The following is a 23,892-nucleotide window of genomic DNA, read 5'->3' as shown; positions in this document are numbered from 1 at the left end:
AGAAATTCACAATTTAAAAAGTGGTAGTGTGTCAACGTCTGCAAAAGACAACAGTTTAATATTGTGGATAGATATCATTCTGAAAATCTGTGCGCAAAAGGCCATAACACTACCAGTACTTGTCCCCTGGATAGAAAACACATCCAGTAAGTGTAATGAAGTACCTCCTCTTCTTCAGCAGATTGTTCTATTACCTCTACGTTTGGAAGCCTACAATTCTCTCTGTGATTCACTGTGATTGAACCATTGTAGCATAAATTTAATCATTCCTAGTACCATCCTCATAAGACAAGTAGGCTCACAAACACCTGTCCTATTCACTTGACAAGTAACAAGATTGTAGGGGTGTAACTGCTCTTCTAATAAACTAGATATTGTCTGCTTTTCTTTAATTAACCTAACAAATGTACTCTCAGAAATTATATTTCACAGCCACAATTTTAATCAGTCATTAATTGCTGGGTGAGAAAACAGGCATGTTCCTGCTTTTCATTAAAATAAGAATTCCTTGATAGCCATATCCTGTGTGTTGATATAATTTAAATTTGTTACCTAACATTGCTGCTTTGTACCAATTTCAATTTAGGAGAAGAACCTGTCTGAATTCAGTGAGTTGGTGGTAATATGCAGTATGTTTTCCTCTATTGCTTGATTACCTCACCATTGACAGGACAAACAGTAGCTAGCGTGGACTTAACATGAGAGCAAACAATAGTGAGTAATCCTGTTGTTTGTTCTTGACCAAGTCTGAAGAAACAGAATGCTATGGTGACCAGCGTGGATCTTAATAAAGTGGAATATCCGTTTGATGGATCTTGAAACAAATCTATTACTTCTAGCATCTTTTGTGAATTACCATTGAATATTCCCCTATATGTGTAAGCTTTATTTACATTTTTCATGAATATATGGAAATAATGGGCATAAAAAAAGACTCAGCTGATCCATCAATTTTACATGCCCCACCCCCCCACCCCAGCAGCCAAACAATGTCCTGGAAAAGGGAAAGTAAACAGAACCAATAAGGGAAAGGAAAATATGGAAAATTCCTTTTTACGCTTCTCTCACAACATCCTCCCCACCCTGCGATTCAAACCAATTCGGGAAATCACATTGGACATGTGCCATTTGTTAATCTACTTATCTTTTAAATTATATGATCTCTGTCTCAACCAAAAAGTAGTCCAGCTCCCTTTTGAAGATGCAACAAGTCACTGCACATGCCAGCAAGACGCTGGAGAGTCTCACTACTCTGAGAAAAGAAAAATTGTCTTAGATCCAAATGCACGAACAAGCCTTCCCCAGTCCATCAAACTAAAATAACATATCAATATTTTCTACACCTCTGTCATGTCTCTTCTGAGTCTGCACTTCTCTAAAATAGACCCAGCTTTTTAAGTCTATCGGAACAACTAAGGTTCCTTAAGCTAGGAATAATTATTGCAACCCTTCTCTTAACGACTTACATGGCCATAATATCACCTACCATGTGAGGGGCACAAAAATCGGTGCAGTAGTAGGTGCAGTATATCTAAGGACCTGCATAAGGACAGAATTGTGTTCTTTAATTTGTATTGAATGGATCTATTAATACAATTCAAATTGGTTATAGCTTCTGTGCATTAGTTGTGAGCCTTGACTGATCTGTACACAATATCTAGATTCTTTTCTCTCGCAATTATTTTCAATATGCTCCCTGTAAGAATGCTAAGTATGTTCTTTGTTGGTCCTATCTACGTTCATCACACTGCATATGTCTAGGTTAAATACCATTTACCATTGTTTGACTCATTCTCCAAGCGCAGGGATCACTAACCTGTTTTTTTTTTAACTTGAAAAGCATTTTATTTTAAATGCCTAAAATCAAAACCATTTGGAGCCCCCACACAGCAAGATATAGATGACATTCAGGCTTGGGCTGACAAGTAACATACATGCCACAGAAGTGCCAGGCAATGACCATCTCCAGCAAGAGTGAATCTAACCATTGCCTCTTAACATTCAATGGCATTATCATTGCTGAATCCCCCATTATCACTGACCAGAAACTTGTGGCGAGTAACTCCTCTCCTAACTTCCCAAAGCCTGCCCACTATCTACAAGGCACAAGTCAGAGGTATGATGGAACACTGTTCGGTTGCCTGGATGAGTATAGCTCCAACATTCAAGAACCACTCCATATACCACCTCAAACATTCACTCCTCCACCACTGATACACACTGGCTGCAGTGTGCACCAAATGCAAGATGCATTGCAACAACTTGCCAAGGGTCATTCGACAGCACCTTCCATTTAATGGCCTCTATCACCTAGATTGACAGGTGAAAAAGATGCATTGGAACACCAACACATGTAAGTTCCCATTCAAGTAACACACCATCCTGACTTTGAACTATATTGCCATTCCTTCACTGCTTCTGGGTCAAAAACCTGGAACTCCCTTCTTAACTGCACTGTAGGTGTATCTACACCAGATGGACTGCAGTAGTTCAAGTAGTTGGCTCACCGTTACCGTACAAAGGGCAATTAGGGATGTAAATTTCTTTCACTAAACTTTATAGCCCTTAAAAGATTTGAGACCTTGTGTCCCCATTTTCCAGGTCGCAATACTCTTCTTCAGCAGTGAAGAGCCTGGACACCTCCATTCAGGACCAGGTTAAGGTAAGGGGTTATAGACATTGCTGGGACATTATTTAAGCTCTTTACATATATCTGTAAAACACAGCACATACTCTGGAAATGCAATTGTACCAAGAGTGCACAGAATTAAGTGCTAATCTGGAGAATAAGTCACTGTAGAAAGAATCGAATTTCAATTCATTTTGGGAATTTATTACACACATACATATAGAGGGCTGGGAGCGAGTTATGGAGTAATAGAGTGCTAGCAGTAAGTTGCAACATTGAGAGTAATAGAGAGCTGGCAGTGAGTTATACAATATTTGGGCTTGCCTCCCAATTTAAAATTGAGGCACTCCTTAACTGACAGTAGTCTAAGTCAGCAAGCACAGGGGTGATGGGAGAATGGGGCTTGGTGTGAGTAATTGAGAGTGCACAGGTAATAGAGTTTTGAATGACCTCAAGTTTATGGAGGGTAGAATGTGGGAAGCTAGTCAGGAATGCATTGGAACAGTCATGTCTAGAGGTAACAAAGAAAGGCATGTGCAGATTATTGGAGGGATAAGAGTGAGTTACGGAGCGTCCGAGGGCTGACATTGCGTTATAGAGGAAATATGCCAAATTTGAGTGCCCAGTCCACTGAAGTTGGGGTTTCAGATAATTTATGTTCTGAGTGTAATGTCAGGTCAGATGGATCTACTCTTTTTATTTACAGTCTACCCAAAGTACATTAATGAACCTATAGTAATACCGTGAAAAGAGATTTAGTCAACAAGGAAAAGCACATCATACCTTATTTTTGTAAGTTTTTGGCTACAAAACTGTCAATCAAAATACAATACTTCTAGAGGTGTTGTAATTTGTAATTGATTATTTGCAAGCATATTTGGTCTAGAACAGATGTAAAGCTGTAGGCAGAACAGTTTATCAATATATCCACCCCATTTACCAACTTCATAAAACAGAGAAAGTAAGCCAGCAAATACGTTGAGTCAGAATGCACAAATGGTGAGGATTTTTTGAAAGAATTTTTGTTTTCAGATGCAACCACTATAGGTTCCATGGGGGAGGTCTGACGGAATCAAGTGCCCTGAAGTGGTCACCATTGGGCCTTCCCTGTGATTGAGATCCCTGGCATTGGGAGTCCCACAGGTTGAGAACCGCTTCCCAATCAGAGGCCCGCGACAGCAGTGGCTTCTGGTGTCAATGCACCCACTAGACACCCAGGATCATCATGATACCCCAGACCAAAGGTGAGGGAAGGCAGTTGGGGATTGTGGGAAGATGGGAGTGGGGATGATCGGAGGCAAGGGCAGAAGAATGGCTTTCATTGCCCCCCCCCGCCCAATGCTGCGTCCCTCGATTGGGCACAGAGTGCCTAACTATGAGGGAGGCCCCAGGAGGTCACTGTTTGTGACCTTCTGAGGGAGGGGAAATCTATGCAGCCTCCATTTAACCCCTGAGTCATCATTAAATTGCTGTGGACTCAGGAATAATGGATGTGAGTTGGCTCGTTAATGAGCGTAATTAACATTCAGATGGCAGCGGCTAAGAATTTCATGTCAGCCTCTTCCATGGTCCGACTTAATGAAGGAGAGGTTTTGCCTCCACCAGAAGACTGAAACGGGGCCTCTCCCATGATTAAATGGTCCCAGCTGCCATTTTTCCCACCATGACAGGCGGCATTAAATCCAGTCCATAGTTTTTGTAAGGCATTCTGAATAGTTAAAGATTAAGTAAGCCACTAATGAAGTTTATAAACCAACTATCAGTCTATATTGGTTTATGCTTGACAAAATAGCAACTGATTTTTATACCAAACCTCTTGATTTTTTAAGAGTTTGTCTCAATTTATGAATGAGATGGTGGTGCAGGCATGTCTGAGTTGGGGCTTTTATTTCACTAATCTCGCACAACAACTTAAATAACAGGTAATGAAAGACAGGAAAAGATTTACTGGTCTGTCCAGCCTGTCCCACACAAGTGCAATATGTACATCATGATATAAACACACCCTGGAAAGTGATGTGATCAAAAGGTGTTCACAAGTGGTGCTTAAATATCAACCTTCTGCCTCAGAGGTCAGAATGCTACAACTCAGCCAAGGTTAATTACAACTCAGAATAAGGTTGAACACGTTTTTGATTGACTGCTGCATGTTCTATAACATTCTTCATTTATTGTTTTTCGTAGTGGACTGGTCTGCCCTTTTGTAATAACAAATAACGGTGAATGCAAATACTGTTAAGTATTTGTCAAATGCTAGGTGACTGCTATGTTCAGCCGCATCCCCTTCACTGTCCCCCTGGGCTCTCGAGGCTGATTGTACTGGTTCTGTCACATGATTTCCAGTGTGTTGGTCTCGTGTCATCGACAACAATAGGGAATTTCTGCTTTTAAAGCAAGTTTTAGCAACATCACTTCACTCGACTACAGGTCTGTCGCATCTAAGTTATTTATGTCAATTGCTGTGAATTAACAAACGTGCACATCAGGAAACGCAACGCGCAAAACCAAGAAAAATACAAGCATAAGTGTATGGAATTTTCTTAGGCTACAAGAGTAAGAATATTTTCATTTTGCAAAGAAACAAACCGATATAAACGTATTGCTTCAGAGGACTGTGTTTTATAATTTGCACAAATGTATATTCCTACATCCAGTTATATTGTTCCGGGTAGCAGAAGTCCCAGATCATTTAACTTGGTTATCACAGTGCAAGAAGCTACAGACTGATCTAATCTGCACTACCTTGCAGAATGCCAGACTGCAAAAGGATCCGTGTTGGTCAAGAAGATAAACGGAGGGGGAAAAAATATCGGCAAATAAGGCTTTTTGGTGAGTAGTTTTCACAAGTATTCTTACAAGCATTTTAAGATTTGGTGACAAGACCAGCCACATGTTCTTCATTAGTTTGGTGGACTTTGGGGAATTTTAAGTCTCCGGTAGTTAATTGCTTTACTTGTGGTTTAAGACTTGGTTCTTTCCCCCCCTCCCCCCAGGTCTGGTGTTGAATTTTCTTAAGACCCCAAGGTGTCTGATTTATGTCAGTGGTGCGCTGTCAATGTGGGTAAGCAGAATAACTCTCACATTACTTTATCTGAGTTGTTGTCTAGCATATGAATGCACAACAATAGACATATAGGTAAAAACAAAAAACTGCGGATGCTGGAAATCCAAAACAAACAGAATTACCTGGAAAAACTCAGCAGGTCTGGCAGCATCGGCGGAGAAGGAAAAAGTTGACGTTTCGAGTCCTCATGACCCTTCAACAGAACTGATTTTTCTTTACAAGGAGAGGGGTGAAATATAAGCTGGTTTAAAGTGGGGTGGGGCGGGGGGGGGGTAGTGAAGTGGAGGGGGGGTGTTGTTGTAGGGACAAGCAAGCAGTGATAGGAGCAGATCATCAAAAGATGTCACAGACAAAAGAACAAAAGAACACAGAGGTGTTGAAGTTGGTGATATTATCTAAAAGAATGTGCTAATTAAGAATGGATGGTAGGGTACTCAAGGTATAGCTCTAGTGGGGGTGGGGGGCATAAAAGATTTAAAAATAATGGAAATAGGTGGGAAAAGAAAAATCTATATAAATTATTGGAAAAAACAAAAGGAAGGGGGAAGAAACAGAAAAGGGGTGGGGTTGGAGGAGGGAGCTCAAGACCTAAAGTTGTTGAATTCAGTATTCAGTCCGGAAGGCTGTAAAGTGCCTAGTCGGAAGATGAGGTGCTGTTCCTCCAGTTTGTGTTGGGCTTCACTGGAACAATGCAGCAGGCCAAGGACAGACATGTGGGCAAGAGAGCAGGGTGGAGTGTTAAAATGGCAAGCGACAGGGAGATTTGGGTCATTCTTGCAGACAGACCGCAGGTGTTCTGCAAAGCAGTCGCCCAGTTTACGTTTGGTCTCTCCAATGTAGAGGAGACCACATTGGGAGCAATGAATACAGTAGACTAAGTTGGGGGAAATACAAGTGAAATGCTGCTTCACTTGAAAGGAGTGTTTGGGCCCTTGGACGGTAAGGAGAGAGGAAGTGAAGGGGCAGGTGTTACATCTTTTGCGTGGGCATGGGGTGGTGCCGTAGGTGGGGGTTGAGGAGTAGGGGGTGATGAAAGAGTGGACCAGGATGTCTCAGAGGGAACGATCCCTACGGAATGCCGATGGGGGGTGGGGTGAAGGGAAGATGTGTTTGGTGGTGGCATCATGCTGGAGTTGGCGGAAATGGCGGAGGATGATCCTTTGAATGCGGAGGCTGGTGGGGTGATAAGTGAGGACAAGGGGGACCCTATCATGTTTCTGGGAGGGAGGAGAAGGCGTGAGGGTGGATGCGCGGGAGATGGGCCGGACACGGTTGAGGGCCCTGTCAACGACCGTGGGTGGAAAACCTCGGTTAAGGAAGAAGGAGGACCATGTCAGAGGAACTGTTTTTGAAGGTAGCATCATCAGAACAGATGTGACGGAGGAGAAGGAACTGAGAGAATGGGATGGAGTCCTTACAGGAAGCGGGGTGTGAGGAGCTGTAGTCGAGGTAGCTGTGGGAGTCGGTAGGCTTGTAATGGATATTGGTGGACAGTCTATCACCAGAGATTGAGACAGAGAGGTCAAGGAAGGGGAGGGAAGTGTCAGAGATGGACCACGTGAAAATGATGGAGGGGTGGAGATTGGAAGCAAAATTAATAAATTTTTCCAAGTCCCGACGAGAGCATGAAGCAGCACCGAAGTAATCATCGATGTACCGGAGAAAGAGTTGTGGAAGGGGGCCGGAGTAGGACTGGAACAAGGAATGTTCCACATACCCCATAAAGAGACAGGCATAGCTGGGGCCCATGCGGGTAACCATAGCCACACCTTTTATTTGGAGGAAGTGAGAGGAGTTGAAGGAGAAATTGTTCAGTGTGAGAACAAGTTCAGCCAGACAGAGGAGAGTAGTGGTGGATGGGGATTGTTTGGGCAGACAACAACAGCCCGAACAATCCCCATCCACCACTACTCTCCTCCTCTGGGAAGAGTGAACTGCCTGGGAGAGGTTAATGTACAGCTGCCTGGAGCACAGCGGGGAGCCAGTATTCATTGTGGCTGCTGATGATAAATCTTGAAAAAAGCCTGTTTAAACTGAGGTGCTCATGTGATGGCGCAAAGTTGAGCAGAACGGATTAAGTACCTCATGGGCTAGTTTTACGCTTCCCCGTCGGCAGGTTCGTAAAACCCAACAGATGACCCCTTCCTGCTGCCTACCCGACCTGTCTGAAATTTGATGTGGGGGATACTTTAGGCAGCCCGCCCCGCCCTTTGGTCTGTTGAGGCCCTTGTGTGGCCAATTAATGGCCACTTAAGGGTCTTATCCCACCCCTGCCAGTATTTTACCTGCTGCAGGGGGAGGCCCACACCTTGAGGGAAGCCCGGCAGCTTTAGCTGGTGTTGAGCAAGTGACTGGGGGACAGGGTGACCAATCATCGCGGGTTTTCCAGGGTTGTCCCAGAATTTGCCTGCTGCCTTACTCCATGTCCTGTTTGTGGGCTTCCCGGGACGCCACTTGTCCCGGATTCCTCCAGGCAGTGACTGGGAGATTGTTCAGAGTGTAAAAACAAAAAAACTGCGGATGCTGGAAATCCAAAACAAAAACAGAATTACCTGGAAAAACTCAGCAGGTCTGGCAGCATCGGCGGAGAAGAAAAGAGTTCTGTTGAAGGGTCATGAGGACTCGAAACGTCAACTCTTTTCTTCTCCGCCGTTGCTGCCAGACCTGCTGAGTTTTTCCAGGTAATTCTGTTTTTGTTTTGTTCAGAGTCTCCTCTTTCCACATGTATGTCTGCACATACACACTGTACTGCTGCTCATGTGCAGGCCAGCGAGCCCACACTCAATCATGAGGAGCAGCAGGATAGTAAGAGGAGTAAGCACTGAGCAGGAGGAGCAGTATTGTCCCTCTAAGTGTTTTTAAAACTGTTTTTATGCCTAGGAACCAAGTAGCACTGATCTCGCTTTCCTCTGTGCCCAGGATGTGACACAGTTCACAATACTGGATAAAATTGCAGAAGAAAAGACTTAAAAAAACAGCAAACCTGATACAAGAACCAAAATGTTCTTAGAAAGCAATGAATCTAATAAAAAGGGGCAAACACCTGTATCACATTTTGTAAATGTGCTGGCATTGATGTGTGTAGTGTAATGTTATCCGGCTCACACTGACTGCAAGGCTGGGATTTTACTGGCCTGCCTTGGGCGGCCATTGGAATCGGGGATCTGTCCTTGAACATGGAGCCTCTGGAAAGGAAGGCCTCTCCCGGAAGCCACCTTGATATAGCTGGCAGCCTCACCATGTGGAGGGGGCCGTTTCATCCTGGTAAAATCCTGGCGGGGTTGAAAAACAGCCATCAATAGGCCAATAATAGGTGGTCCTCTCACCTCTCAGCCAAAATCTTCTTTCAAGACCAAGTCTAATTATCTGTTTAACTCAAACCTGTATCCTTCTGCTGAAGCAGAAATCTGTCCAATTCCTTGCTGAACGATCAATGGAGTGAATATGACTAAACTAAGTCTAACCATTCCACAAGGAAACAAAACCAATGATTAATGTATAATTCTCATGGCACTTTTGAAACCATTCCTCTACAAACCTGTTTTGCCCCAAGTACCCAGCTCTATAATTGTTAGAACAATTCTATCAAATGAATTTAAGTACTCACACAAAGAGGAATTGGGATAGTGAAAGTAGTACCACAGGTCACTCTAGAGCCTGTGATTGGAGACAACTGTGTTGCTGGGTTGTCATAGTCTCTGTGAACAGTTTTGTTGTTGGGGGCTGACTGGCTCAGGATTGAGTGCAAGGGAAGGATCTGCAGGAAGGCTAGCTGTCCTTGCCTCCTACAGTTGCTGCTTGGACCCCCGGAGATGGTGCAGTTAAACTGTGCTGAGAATTCCCTGTCCCTGACACCATGAGACTGACTGTGTTTGGCTGCTGACTGAGACACTGGCTGGAAGCTTTGGCTATAACTCCTACCCACTATAGACAACTGCCTACCTCCTGTCCACAAACACCCTCCAGCTCTTCCCCAGGCATTGTGGAAATGTTAGCAACAAGCAGACAGGACACAAGTGAAGCTCGGGTTCAAGAGCTGAACAGGAGACAGCCCTGGCAGAGCTTACTGCTCCTGTTCCCCAGCCAGAGCAGCCAGTTTGTGTGAATGGGCAGAAGGCTTCAGAAATACCCCAAAACCAGCTGAGAAGATTCTGGAGTATGACTACAACGTTTATTTGTGAATAGACTGCAGGGAGAGTTAAATAAAACAGTCAGCTGGCAGTTTTTGTCATCTCCTTAGCTGCAGTGGAAAGGCTCAATCATGAAGATCCTGAAGTAAGTACAAGCTGTGTTAGTGTTTTTCAAATAAACTACTTTTTACATATTTCAAGAAACCAAACATTACAAACAAACCAATAACACACTAATACCATTTAAAATTCAGAAGAATGGTACACTGGTTTTCAAACAGATATAGTGCCTCTATTCTCACTATAACATCTGCAGGACAGTTACCACTAACCAGAACTTAACTAGACCAACAATATAAATACTGTGGCTACAAGAACAGGTCAGAGGCTGGGAATTCTGAGGTGAGTAACTCACCTTCTGACCGCCCACCCCCCACCCTTTTCCTGTCCAACATTTTCCAGCCACAAGTCAGAAGTGTGATGGAATACTCCCCACTTGCCTGGATGAGCGCAATTCCAACAACACTCAAGAAACTTGACACCATCCAGGACAAAGCTGCCCACTTGATCAGTACCCCATCCACCAGCTTAAACATTCACTCTCTTCACCACTGCCAGCAGCGCAAGATTCACCACAACATCTTCCAGACCCACAGCCTCTTCCACCTAGAAGGACAGGGGCAGCAGACATATGGGAACATCACAGCAAGTTTCCCTCTGAGCACACACCATCCTGACTTGGAACTATATCACTGGCCTTTCACTACCACTGGGTCAAAATCCTCATACTCCCTTGCTAATAGCACTTTGGGTGTCTCTATACCACATGGACAGCAATGATTCACAAAGGCCTTCACAAGAGCAATTAGGGCAACAAATGCAGGCCATACTGATGTTACTCACATCCCATGGCTGGGGAGGAGGGGTGTAGAGGGTTGTCCAGCAGGCCTGGGGTGGGGAGTACTACAGCAAGCCCTGGGGGTGGTCCTTGTGGGGGGTGGGGTGGGGGGGGGCGCGGGATTTAGTCTGGCAAGCCTAAATTCACCATGTATCCCTCCTGGTCAACAGTCTTGCCAGAACCAACCCCTCCAACCCCTAGTTGACAGTCTCACCTGCACACCCACACCACACCCTGCTAATGTGTCCTTTATTTTTTCCCATGGGCGGAACCTCTTTGTGGATCCCTGGGCCCATCAGAGGCACTCCACCTGCAAGACCATATTTCCCCCTTTGCACCCCCCCCCCGACCCGGTCTCTCATACCAAGCCACTACCCCCATTAACCCTCTCATTGGGGCTCACCAGTCGGGCCTAGGCAATACCTCGGACTTACCTTGGAGCCTGTGCTCCTCTTTATCAGGACTACCTGTAGCCGCCGCTCCCACCTGGAACTCCTTTCTACTACTGACCTGCCAATCATCCAATTGGCTGGCAGCTCCCTAAGGCAGGACTTCCTTATGAGATAGGAGCAGAAGTCTCGCCTTAAAGCAGTTAATACTGGTCTCAATATTCAATTGCTGCGCGGCAGCCGTCAGAATCGTGGCCGGGCTCCCCGCTGACTTTTTAGCTCAGGAATGGGGACCATGATGCCCTGTAAAATCCAGCCCTATGAGTGAGTGTTAGGAAACTTGTGTGGACTGTGAGGCTACTGGCCCTCTGCTCTCCTGCCTGCTCCATTCCTCCAGACAACTTTAAGCCCAGTCATGGCTGCCATCTGCCTTTGAGATTCAAGCTCCAGAACAAGTTCCCATCTCCAGGCAGTGCCAGTTGCTCCTAATTGGAAATCTTGTCCAATTAGGGCCTTTGCATAACAAGACTGTGTTGCATCGCTGACACTTGCAGAACACAAGATTGGGACCTGGAAATGATCTGGACATTGGCTTCCCAACCTCTGATTGAAAATCCAGCTTATGGTATAGTTTGGTGTTGAGGTGTTTCTAATTTCTAACGTTATAAACTTGTCCCAAATTTATGAATACTTATCTGAAATGGTACTTTTTGTGATTGTAGAAAATTTGAAACAATGTATATCTTTTACCACTGTATGATGTACCTTGGTTGCTCCAGATGCTAGTGCTTTTTATGTAATTTTTAAAGCCCTCAATGAAAAGATACAACAGTCACTTGTACAAATAGCACAGCTATCATTAATCTTTACCCCTGGTGTAATATTTCGTTATATAAATTGATCTATATGCGTGGAGGCAAACCACCCTTCTGAAGCCAGTGATCCATTTGGTTCTTGAGCTGTTTGATGTCATATGTACCCCAATTTGCATAATTAAAGATGCCTGCCAGCTTCACACGGGTACCTTTGCTACCTGCTCTGAGGAGCAAGTTTAAATCAAATTTATAACAAGAAGGAAATTGGCAGACAAGCCAATCAGGGCATTTCAAATGCCCAACCATCCTTTTCCTGCCAGTATTACTTAGTAAAAGGAATTTAAATCGCGATACAAGTAATTAGTCTGCATATCCCACCTATAGTTGAAAAGTTAGGTGTGGCAAGATTGCAGGATTCAAGGCCTGCCACTCATTTAACATTTTTCTACTTTATATGAGACTCATTTTAGAATCACAAAATTAAAAATTCATTGCCAATAAGATAAATGAAAGCACACTACACCTTTAGTAGTATGTGTACACCTTTTTTTATTCATTGATAGTACTTTCACAGCTGTAATTATTCAGAATCTCATTTCTTGTTTTATCTTTCAGGGCGACCGCATGTGGCATTTTGCCGTATCTGTCTTTTTGATTGAGCTGTGTGGACATAACCTGTTTTTCACTGCTGTGGTTGGTTTGATAGTAGCAGGATCTGTGGTAATTTTTGGTGCAATTGTTGGAGATTGGGTAGACCGGAATCCAAGAATTAAAGGTAATGCAGCGGTATATGTAGTTACACAAACACATGCATATTATCAAATCCAAAATTATATTGAGAAAAACTGTTTTGATGTAGCTGCCAAAATCACAAGCTGTTGCTACGACATTTATATTAAGTGTGAAAAAGCCTGTTTTTGAGTACATATTAAAAATGCTAACAAAATACCATGTAACTTCCTCAGAGGGAGTACCTGACATGACAGATGGACATATAGGCCCGTGGTGGCAATCATTGTCAGATTGCCGCTCTGCACGCACTTTTCTGTGCTTCAACGCTGCTCTGTATTTCTTGCCGGGCCTTATGGGCCCAACATCTCCAGAAATATAGAGCACTGTGTCCCTCGGAGAACTCCAACACAGTGCTGTAGTGTGGGGGAGGAGAAGACACGCCCCCTTTTGCAGTATTGGCTGCTGTATGGTAAGGTTAAATGTCCAGTGTAAATGTTAGTGAATGGGTGAGTGGATGAATAGGTGGTTGGGTGAGGTAGGTGGGTAGAGTGGTAGGTTGATCGGGGGCTGGTCAGGTCAGGTTGGGGGGGGTTAGCCATGTGGACGGGGGGTGGGGTAGAAATCTTGGGTCAGGGAGGGAGTAGTTGTCAGTGGGGGGATGGAGGTGGGGTCAAGGGATAGCGGTGGGTCAAGGAGATAGTCGGAGGATGAGGAGGGTATTCATGTTGGTTTGGGTCAGGAGGATAGCCAGGGGGTCAGGGGAGATAGTCACGGGATAGGGATGTAGTCAGAGGGTCAGCAGATAGCCGGGTCAGGTCAGGGTAGATGGGAATGGATGGGAGGTTAGAGGGATAGTCGGGGTTGAGAGCAGTATTCAGGTTGGTTGGTGTTGGGGGACAGTTGGTGGGAGGCAGGGTGGTAGTCGGGTCAGGTTGGATTGAAGATATTCAAGGGGTGAGTCCGGGGGGTCAGTGTGAGTGATTGAGCAATCACTTGTATAGTTACCTAGGACTCAGACTAGGATTTTTCTAGCATTTCCTGGGTAACTGTTCAGGTATGTAAGTCGGAACTGTCCAAAGTCTCCGACACCAAATCAGAGTTGGAAACATTCTCGGAGGGTCCCAGGGAGCAGGGAAAGTTCAAACTTTCCAGGCTATTTTCATGAAGGTCCAAACATTGGGACTTCCTCAGGGTCTCAACATGCATCCTGGGTCATACATATGGTCTCCGACGATCTGGAGAGCAGAAGATCTGGGCTCTGTTGTTTTAACATAATACCTGGAGAGGAATTCTTAAGGGAAGTGTGCTTAAAATGTATTTAATTGCTGATAAAACCAACAGTTCTTTTGAGAATGTCATTTGCTTATCTGTCTATAAGGATTCAAGACCTTGAATAAAACTTCCCATCTCCTTGATTGAGTCTGCATTTCTTGTTGCAGTTGGCACAAAATCTGTACTCATCCAGTATTGCATTCCTGTGTGGCAGGTTACAGTGAAATGCACACTCTTCAGTTCTCAGTAAAGTTTGAAGTCAGTAAGATTACTAAATTGAATGAAATGGCTTTACTGTATCCCAGAATCTGCACTGCACAATGTTTAAGATGTGACTAGGCTATCATGTCTGCACAAAGTAGTGATAGGAGCAGGATTACCCAAGTTCCTGGTGCTTACATCTGCACATGTTCTCTTGATGAATTCCAACTTTCTCCCCTGTTTTCCTGTAGGTTTTGTATCATCGTGTTACTGTAAATAACAGAGTCCCTCCAGAATCTCAATGCCACAATGTTTAGACTTGCTGAAACAAGTGGTCAGTTGAGTGAATGGCCAAAGGCCTGTTGCTGCTCAAGGAACTGGACTTGTGTCTGAGCTCTTGCCCACAGGAAATGAGTGTCAAGAAAATTAGTTTTTTGTCAACCTCAGTTTCAGAAAAGTTGAGGATGTCCCGATCCATTCTTGGTCTAACTGTTAGTTTTCAATTCAACTAAATTTGGGTTAAATATTGGAATTTCCAAATTGTTTTACAATGCAAGTGCCTAATTGTTGAACAATTATCTGAATGTTTTGATTTTTGAAATTTCTACTTCCATCAGAAACCAAACTGAAGTAGTAAAACATTTTCAACAATAAGTTCATGCTAATTTTTGATGAGGTCATAGAGGTGCTGGTCATAATGGAGTACAAGAAATCAGAAATCTGTGTTAATTTATTTCAGATAAAACCTTTTTGCACAAATAGTTTAATTTTAACCCATCCCTTATGAATTATATTTTAGTTGCTCATGGATCCCTGTTTATTCAGAATGGTTCCATCATCCTCTGCAGTATCATACTGATTTTGATATTTTCACACAAGAAGTGGATTGAACAAACTTGGGATGGATGGTTAACTGTGAGTATCTGTTGAGGATTTAAGAAAAATTCTCATCTATGTAAAGTATATTACTTGTGAAAGTCAGTGAGCTTACTAACAGATTCGGTGTGGGCAGATAACTTCAACAGCAAAAATTGGGATGACACCAAAATTGGGGTGATGCCAGGTCTTGACTCAATTGGAACTTGAGCTTGAATGGATTTCCTGGGAGCAGACAGTTGTTGCATAAATCCACCCCCTTGAAGCCTTGCTCCTAGTAACTGGACCACCACCACGTTTTGTGGATCCCCCACCAAAGGATCACCTTCACAATGCCAAAGCTGAGGCAGACACCTGTCAACAAAATGTAAATTGTCAGACCCCAAAAATTGAACAGTGTCAGGGACTTCTTACATGGGCATTCTGGAAATCCCAACCCACCATTGTTTCGGTTGCAGAATGCAATAGTGGGTTCTGAGGATCATTGTTTCCGTTTAATACCATGTAACCAGATTAGAATTGAAGAATGTAATTACCAATAATGTTAAGTCGTAATTTTGATGATTGACTTGATCTGCTGCATTTGAGCTTGTGCTGATTTTTTTTAGAATTAGGATTGTTGCAAATTCTCCATTTTAATTGCAGTTAAAACATGCCTCATTGAAGTACAAGGAATGATAGTCATTGATTGAGATACCACAAGGACCCAAAGAGTGTAAATTTTGCCAGGACTGAAATTATAAATATTTGCTAACTGCTCTGAATTTCTATACCGTTGTTATAAATAAGTAATAAATAAGTACAAATACCTAAGACCCATAATAGGATTTATGTTGTGAAGTGGAGGAAGTTTCACTCAGTATGTTGCTTGAGGTTTTACTTTTGCATAATACTGTCAAAGAATGAAAACCACAATAATATTTGGTTGTTTTGTGAATGTGGACCTTGATCGACAGACCTTGTTGTGCTAAATCACCAACATGGACAAAACAACGCAGAACCCACTATATGCTCAGTCATACTGGTAAAGCAGTTTAATTTGAAATCTGCACCAATGTTAATAATAGCAATAGATTGGCATGACCCCAATGCTCACTCCACTCCTCACCCTTCACCCTCATTGACCAGTAATAGAAATTCTGGAAATTGTTGGGAAAAAAGGGGTCATATAGGCAATAAAACTGTACACCACTTGGCAACTTGCTGCTGCAGCTAATCCATTTAAAAGCAGCTTTTAATGGGATTGGTTTGCAACTAAGCACAGAGAAATGAAAAGAGTCTTTAAGAAAATAAATCTGATTATGTCCACAGATTTAGGCAGAATCTTAACTCTGACGGGAGGCAGGTTCAGGGGCCGGCAGTTAAAGCCCTAAAAGGTAACTTTGGGTCAGGAGCCTGATATGATCCTGTCCACTTGCGGGTTTAACCCAAGGCATGTGGGGAACCCCGCGATGTTGCCCGGAAAGTAATCAAAATATTCAAAGCAACAATTAACTGAAGATTTAACTCAGCACTCTGGTTTTAACAGCCAGTTACTGGTTTCCCAAACTCTCTGTATCTCGCCAGGGTCAACAAGACGAGTGCACAGCAGGGTCTCATTGTTGGATGATATTGACATGCTGAAAGAGTGAAAAGACAAAATCTGTGCCCAGGCAGTGCTGGTGCTTACAGGATTTGCCCTGAGAGGCTGCATTCGATGCTTCAAAGATCACTTCCAACTTATTGGAAGTAGTTTCAATTACCCTGGAGTGTACTCACTCACATCTCAACATCCTCGCTGTTAACGTTCACTGCAGAACGGGAGCAATTTATACAGCTATAGCATGGGCCTCTGATCAGGAGCAACAGGAAGAGCTACACGTACAGCAGCACCAGCTGCCGCAGTAGCAACAAGAGCAACAGCACCAGATCGGCAGCATGCAGCCACAGGACAGAAGGAATGGACAGAGAGCTCCAGCTAGGAGGTACTATTCCCCTCAACACAAGGTACTCAGATAGAAGGTGAGCTTCCTTGACAGGATAGAACTAAGGTGTTTCAGGAGGCTCAGGCTTTCATGGCATGTCATAGTTGACACGTGCAGCCTCTTGGAAGAAGATCTAATTTCTAGAGGGCCAGTAGACATGTGTTTGCCAGTAGCCATTAAGGTCACCACAGCCCCAAATTTCTTTGCCTCTGGCTCCTTCCAGGGATCTGCTGGTGACTTCACAAGGATCTCTTAAACTGCTGCCCATAAGTGCATCTTGTAGGTCATCGCTGCCTTGTTTTCCAAGGCCACTGCTTGTGTGCATTTTGCCACAGATGAGGCCAGCCAAACAGAGGGCTGTTGGTTTCGCTGCAGTAGCGGGTTCCCACAAATTCAGGGAGTCACTGATTGTGCATGTGTAGTAATCAGGGCTTCCTCAGATCAGCCTGGAGTCTTCATCAATTGCAGAGATTTTGCTTCCTCAATATCCAGCTAGTATATGACCACCAGAATATGATCATGCATGGTCTGTGCTAGCTATCCAGGAACTGCCATGACTCATTCATTTCTGTGGCAGTCACACTTCGCTTCTTCACGTCTCTACACAGCATCAACAGTACCCCGCCCTTGGGGAGCATGGAATATCCTCTGCAGACCTGGCTGCTGACTCCTGGAATGAGCCCCGTAGTGAGCCAGAGGTGAGATATAACAGGAGCCATATCACACAAGAGATAGGAGTAGGAATATACCATTTGGTTTGTCGAGCCTACTCTGCTATTCAGTACAATCATGGCAGATCTTGGGCTTCAACTCCATTCTCTTGCCTGCTCCCGACATCCCTTAATTCCCAGAAAGACCAAAAATCTGTCTATCCCAGCTGCTACAATGTTGAGATTTAAAAAATTGTTCTGTTTTAACTTGTAGGTTTAATTTTAGGCTAAGTTTGTTGACAATGCCGTGAATGCACAGTTTTAGTGTTTTACTCTATTACCTCATTGCGAGCAACAGAGTAGGCAGCAACCAGGAGCAGAGATGCTTATTAAACAATTAATGGAGTTCCAGGACAGTATTTACAACTTGTGCTCCTTTGACTACTATTCCGTGTCACCCTGGTCTACTGGATACTTTAGGAACTTATCCAGAGTTTCATAAAATGTTTTGATAGCTCATTAGTGGTGCTCCCAAAACATTTAAAACCTACCCACAGAAAGGGGAGATGTGTTTATAGATGTAAGTGCCCAACCTAGAGTTCTCAGCATAATACTGAAAACTGGATTGGTAGCGGGGCATTAAAATCGGGTTCTTCCAGGTCAGAATCAGCTGTGGAATTAAGGTTGCAGACTATCAGATGCCACATAAATATAGACAATGAATGGGGAGGGATATGCGAATAACCCCTTGTGTCTAGAGCAGCATCTTCAAGTGAATACTTTTCAGTCGCTGCTTCTCCGAGGGTCCTGTCGTTAACAATTTGCACAGTATCATTAGCTTGCTGTGGTTGAATGAATCAAATGCACACACTCTTCAAGTAACAAAATATTAAAGGGTTAAACAATCACAGTGCAGCAGAGTGATGCAGTTGGTTTTCTGCGCATGCGCAGACCAGTGCGCATATGCTGATGGGTATATGCAGCCATCTTGCGTTGGCAGGAAACACTGTTAATTTTAGGCAAAATAGAGGCCAGAATTTTGACGTTGGTGTGTGGGGGTGGGCCCGACATGCTGATGCCTTAAATGACATGCGGTGACTTAGGGTGTGCGCGCATCATTTAGATATTACATTGGGCAGGTGTGCACCAAAGGTGGCTGTGCATCTGCCGAACTGTCAACGGCCTATTAAGGCCATTAAAAAAACAATTAAAGTAGTCATCAATGCTGCCCGTCCATGTTTAATGTTGGCAGGCAGGCGAAGAGCCCAAGCAGCCTTTACGTTTTTCAGGAAACCTCATCTACGGGCGGGATGAGGTCCTGAAGGTTTAATAAAATCAATAAATAAATTCTGCTAAATTGACAAACATGTCCCAGCTCATGTGACACTGTCACATGAGGGGACATGTATAAATAATTTTTATCTTTATTAAAAAATTTCAATATGTACTTAGTCTTCCTGAGGCAGCTCCGTGCCTCTGGGAGATTTCTGCACTCTTTCGCGTGCATGCGCGAAAGAGCGCCGGCTCCGACTCTCCCTCTTCCCCCCACCCGCACAGTTGGTGCTGAGTACTGCCGGCCGTGTGTTACGCTGAGCAGGCTTTAATTGATTGGCCTCGCTCCTGCTCCCAAAGGGCCCGCCCGATGTTCAGAAAATTCTCCCCAGAGTAAAAAAGGGGGTTATGTGACCTGTTCCAGAAGATGCTTGATAACAAGCCTGGTTTAGTTGCTATGAGAATAAAAGGCCCAAGTCAAGGAACTTGCTGAAAGGTGCGAAATTCTCACATCTGGGACAAAGGGCCAGGGCAACTGTGCTAACTTGGAAGCACCATCTCCAGAAATGTTTGCATTGACAGTGAGGTAACAAATAGAATTACCAGAGCAAGGTCAGCATTTGTCTGCATAAGCATAAGACAGCTATCGAACTTGCAATAAAATTTACGATGTACAAAGCTGTGATAATACCTACCCTCCTATTTGCCTGTGAGTCATGGAACTATTTACTCCAGACATATGAAGTAGTTGGACAAGTTCTACTTGAGATGCATTTGGAACATTGTGGGTATCAAATTGGAGGAAAATGTGCCCAACATTGTGGTACTTCAAAGAACAGAAATGTTCCATCATCAGACCCAGTTCAAATGGAGTGGATATGTAGTATGTATGACTGATAATAGAATCCCTAAGGCAGTCATGTATTTATAACTTAAACTTGAACACTGCCTGCGAGTTAGGTGAAGATTACTTTTCAAGTACTACTTGAAGATGAATCTCAGGAAATGTGGCATGTTCACCATGGACTAGGAGAAGCATGCATAAGAAAGAACTACTGAGGAGTGATCTCAACTAGCAGCATTGCTTTCTTTGAACAGCACAGAATTCAGGCAGCTAAGGACAAAAGACAAGCTAGAAAAACAGGGCAGTCCCAACAAAATCAGACAATTCATCTTTGCTCGCACTGTGGAAAGCCAAGCAGGTTCACAATTAAGCTCCACAGCCATGATAGAACACATAACAGGTGACTCTACGCAGGCAAGAAATGCCATGTTCAATAATGAAGGGAAAATGATGACGACCATTCATCTGAAGGCTACAGCCCAGGGTGAATGGGGAATGCAACAAAGTGGAGTCTAGCAGAACGAGGAGTTCTAATTAAGTGTTTGATTCATTGAAATAAACATTAATATAACACCATTAACATTGCCATATGAGTGAATCCCTTGTGCAAATAATTCATATTTTTTTATCCACTTCCTATTGCTCCTACATTTTGCAAACCTGTGGCTTCAGCAGTTCAGGGGGCAGATTATTCATTCCCATGGTTTGACAGCTGAGATTGCTGTGGTAGATGTGCTGTAGGTTTTGGAGCTTGTAAGAACCCCACCAAAATTTGTTTCTCCTGCACCTGTGATCATCAGGAAGCAGCAAGTGGGTCAGTCTCTGGGAAGTGGATATTGGCAAGGATGAGAATTGCGAGTTCCTTGAAAAGAGTCCCCCACCATGTGTCCTTTGTCGACCTTCACTCTCATGGTCCACCTGTACTTCCTGCTAACCAAGAGCTAGAAAGCACTTTGCACCATTTCAGTGAGGTGCTGAATGGCTAAGGCAAGTTTTTCTCCATCCTATTTAAACTAGCAGACTGAGCAGGCTATTGGTCAGGGCCAGCATGCACTTGGTTGCCTGTCTCTGATTCTCCATGCAAGTGGCCACTCTTTCAATGGATGTAAACATCAGCACAAATGCCTGGGATATCATAGCACTCATGCCAGGGAAGAGCGCCTCCAATTTCTCTCCAAGGATCTGCACTGTCTCTTGAAAGGAGGACAGAACCTCACACATTTCCAGTTGTTGCTTCACAAGTTTCCTTTTTGTAGATGATCCCCAAGTCTTAGCATCTACATCCAACTTAGCAGAGTTTGGAGTGTCCTGTGCCCTCTGACAGGGCTCTCCACTGCTGCCCCTGTCCCCTGCCCCTACTCATATTCACGTAATTGTCACTTCACCATGTGGCAATCTACCCATGTGTATTTGGGCTGGTGAATGATGTGCAAGAGTCATGTTATGGTGCATCCTCGAGTGCTCAGCGTCCTCCTGAAGCAGATTCTCCGTCACCCTTGGAGGCCCTTTGGGTGATGAAAGATATGAACTAGTGCTGACATTGACAAATGGTACAAACTCAACATAGTGCATGCCATGATGAAAGCAAAATACTGCCGATGCTGGAAATCTGAAATAAAAACAGAAATTGCTGGAAAAACTCAGCAGGTCTGACAGCATCTGTGGGGAGAGAAACAGTTAACGTTTCCAGTTCGTATGACTCTTCTCCAGAGCATACCATGGCATTTCAGTTAATGATGGCATCAATTCAACATGAGGGATTGTTAAGTGCCAAGTGGCAGTGCATCATCTAATGCTGTTACCAGGTTTGTGGGACACCCTGATCTCTCCATTGTTGACACATAGGCCCGTAACTTCCGAGCTCTCCAGTGTCGGATTTGGGAGGATACTCCAAACATGTGCTGGGGAATGCCTCTGGGAAATTCCCAGTAAGGGTTTCACGGCAATTGCCCAGATGTGCACACTTCCACTGGACAATTGCACTGCGCTGGGAACCATCTGAAAATGCGGTTTAAATCACAAACTTTGGATGGTTCTCCCAAGGTTAAACCAATAGTTAGCCAGAAAGAATTAAAACCTCTTCTAACTTCTGAGTAACTATTGTAAAGACCCTACTGATCCCATGGGACTCCCCCACAACACTGACTGCCCCCCATGGGATCCCCCCCCGCCCCCCCCTGAACTCCAGCACCCCGACCTCCAACTCCCAACCCCCACCCCTCTCAATCTCGGAACCCCTGCTACCTGGGCCTCCAACTGATTGACACCCCCCAACCCCACCTGGGCCTCCGATTGGCCAACTCCACCCCCCCCTTCCTGGGCCTCTGACCACCCCTGGACACCCCTAACCCCCAGACCCTATTCACTTACCTTAGACACTTACCTTCTCCCTGGCCTGTCCATTTCCCTGGCCCTTTAAACTTACTTGCTTTACGGCAGCTAGTGCTGTAAAAAAAAGGGGTGTGGCCTCCTTGAATATGCTGGAGTTACACTTTGCTGGGGCCTGCGAGGTGTCTTTTGATGCAGGCCCCAAGCTGCTCCTGCGAATGGAAGTGGCAACGTAATTTTCAAGATCAGATAAGTAGGTATTTGTTTCTTCTAGTTTCTGCGGGCCAGCACTTTCCGACCAAAGTCGTAATTGAAGGCCCCTAGTGTGTGTGAGAGCCAGTCTGCTGATCTCCGGGGCCTCCCCGCCATGCAGTCAGGGTGGCTATAGCTGCAGGTTTAGCTATGGTTCTTTGCCACGTCCTGGAGTTTTGCACTCTATTTTCCTGCAAGGACAGAAAGCGGACAGTGAGTGGAGTGGTGAAAATGAAATGAGAACATTTACAAGGTAACTGAGATGAGATGGCAATAGGATGAGGTTGGCTGTTCAGCTGGAAATTTGAGGAGATCTCTGGAGAGAAAGGAATGTATGATGGGACTGCAAGCTGTGGTCAGAGGAGGATGCTATGGAGGTCAGAGTGTAATGGGTGCCACCTGAGAGTGGTATGACACTCACCTTTCCTGACCTAATGAGGTCAGTAAACTTTTTCCTATGCTCTTTCCAGGTCCTGGTCATCACGCTTCTGCTGCTCACAGCCTGCCCAACCTCCAGCCATGCCTACTACGTTTGGATGGCTTGATTCTTCCTTCCATCCAGAGGAAAGAACACGTCCTTCTGGCTCTCACCATCTCTAGCATAACCTCCAAGAAAAAGTCAGAGAACGGGGGAAACTTTCCCACATCTTCCTTCAATGTCCTTGCCTCTAGTAGTCTTTACAGGCAACGCTTCCTGCCGTCATTCTGACCCCTATTTGAGTCCCTTTGGAGAGCCATCATCCCACCTAGCCTGTCTGATTGGTCAGGAATGACGGAACCACAATGCTAATGTCATAGCTGGGTTAAGCCATGGCAGAACAAATTGACTCCCGGCCTGCTCCTGACCTTCCCACTGCATGTAGGTCTGTAATGATAGCATTCTGCCCATAATCTTTTTTTAAAATAGCGTAGAAGTATGTAAGTGAGAGCTGGCAGACCAGCTGAGGGGTATTTATATTAATTAATTGGCAGCTAACAGCAGTAATATTTTGGAACAGATCCATTTAACTAGAAGGACTTTTCACTGGCTGAGCAGATGATTGAAAATACATTTTGTTGTCAGATTTTATGACTGGATTTAGCAACCAAACAGTAAAAAACTGAACACCAATTATAGTCGAGCACATTGGTTTGATGTTGATAGAGAAGCTCAGTAATAAATTTGCAAACTAGATATTGTTATGATCGATGCAGATGGTAAAGTGGAGTTATTTAAAAATTCTAGACGGAAACTTTAAACAACTGTCATAACCTATAATTTTAAGTGTTACGTTTGAGATGCGACTCTAAACTCAGGAATCAGACCACTAGTTCTCGAGGCTTTACATTAACTAATTGAAACATTTTATTAATTTACACAGGTTAAAATATATGTACACATGGCTACAAATTACTACTATCATAACTTTTAACAAATTCCCAAACTAATCTCCATTAAGACAACAACCCATAGACTTAACCAAACACCAGGCAAAGCATTTTCACCGTACGAATTCAAAATGAGGTTCTTTCCACTGTGGAGCCAGTGGGAGGCTTGCAGCTGCCTTTTGATCGTACATTGCCTTTGTCTGCACAC

At 44.2% G+C, this 23,892-nt stretch overlaps 1 protein-coding gene across 1 annotated transcript in view; it reads left to right on the top strand.

Annotated features, from left to right (window-relative positions):
* Window positions 1-5,379: 5,379 nt before the first annotated feature.
* The window catches only part of LOC121276044 (solute carrier family 40 member 1-like), a 43,459-nt gene continuing 24,946 nt past the window's right edge, over window positions 5,380-23,892 (top strand). Inside the window, exons 1-4 of the mRNA XM_041183990.1 lie at window positions 5,380-5,458; window positions 5,623-5,690; window positions 12,541-12,700; window positions 14,930-15,045. Of these exons, the coding sequence (XP_041039924.1) occupies window positions 5,380-5,458; window positions 5,623-5,690; window positions 12,541-12,700; window positions 14,930-15,045 (423 nt within the window). The remainder of the gene's footprint in view (window positions 5,459-5,622; window positions 5,691-12,540; window positions 12,701-14,929; window positions 15,046-23,892) is intronic.

Source organism: Carcharodon carcharias, chromosome 3, assembly GCF_017639515.1.
Source record: "Carcharodon carcharias isolate sCarCar2 chromosome 3, sCarCar2.pri, whole genome shotgun sequence".
Classification (NCBI taxonomy): Eukaryota; Metazoa; Chordata; class Chondrichthyes; order Lamniformes; family Lamnidae; genus Carcharodon; species Carcharodon carcharias.
The sequence above is the reverse complement of the archived record's forward strand: the minus strand, read 5'-3'. Positions and strand labels throughout refer to the sequence as shown.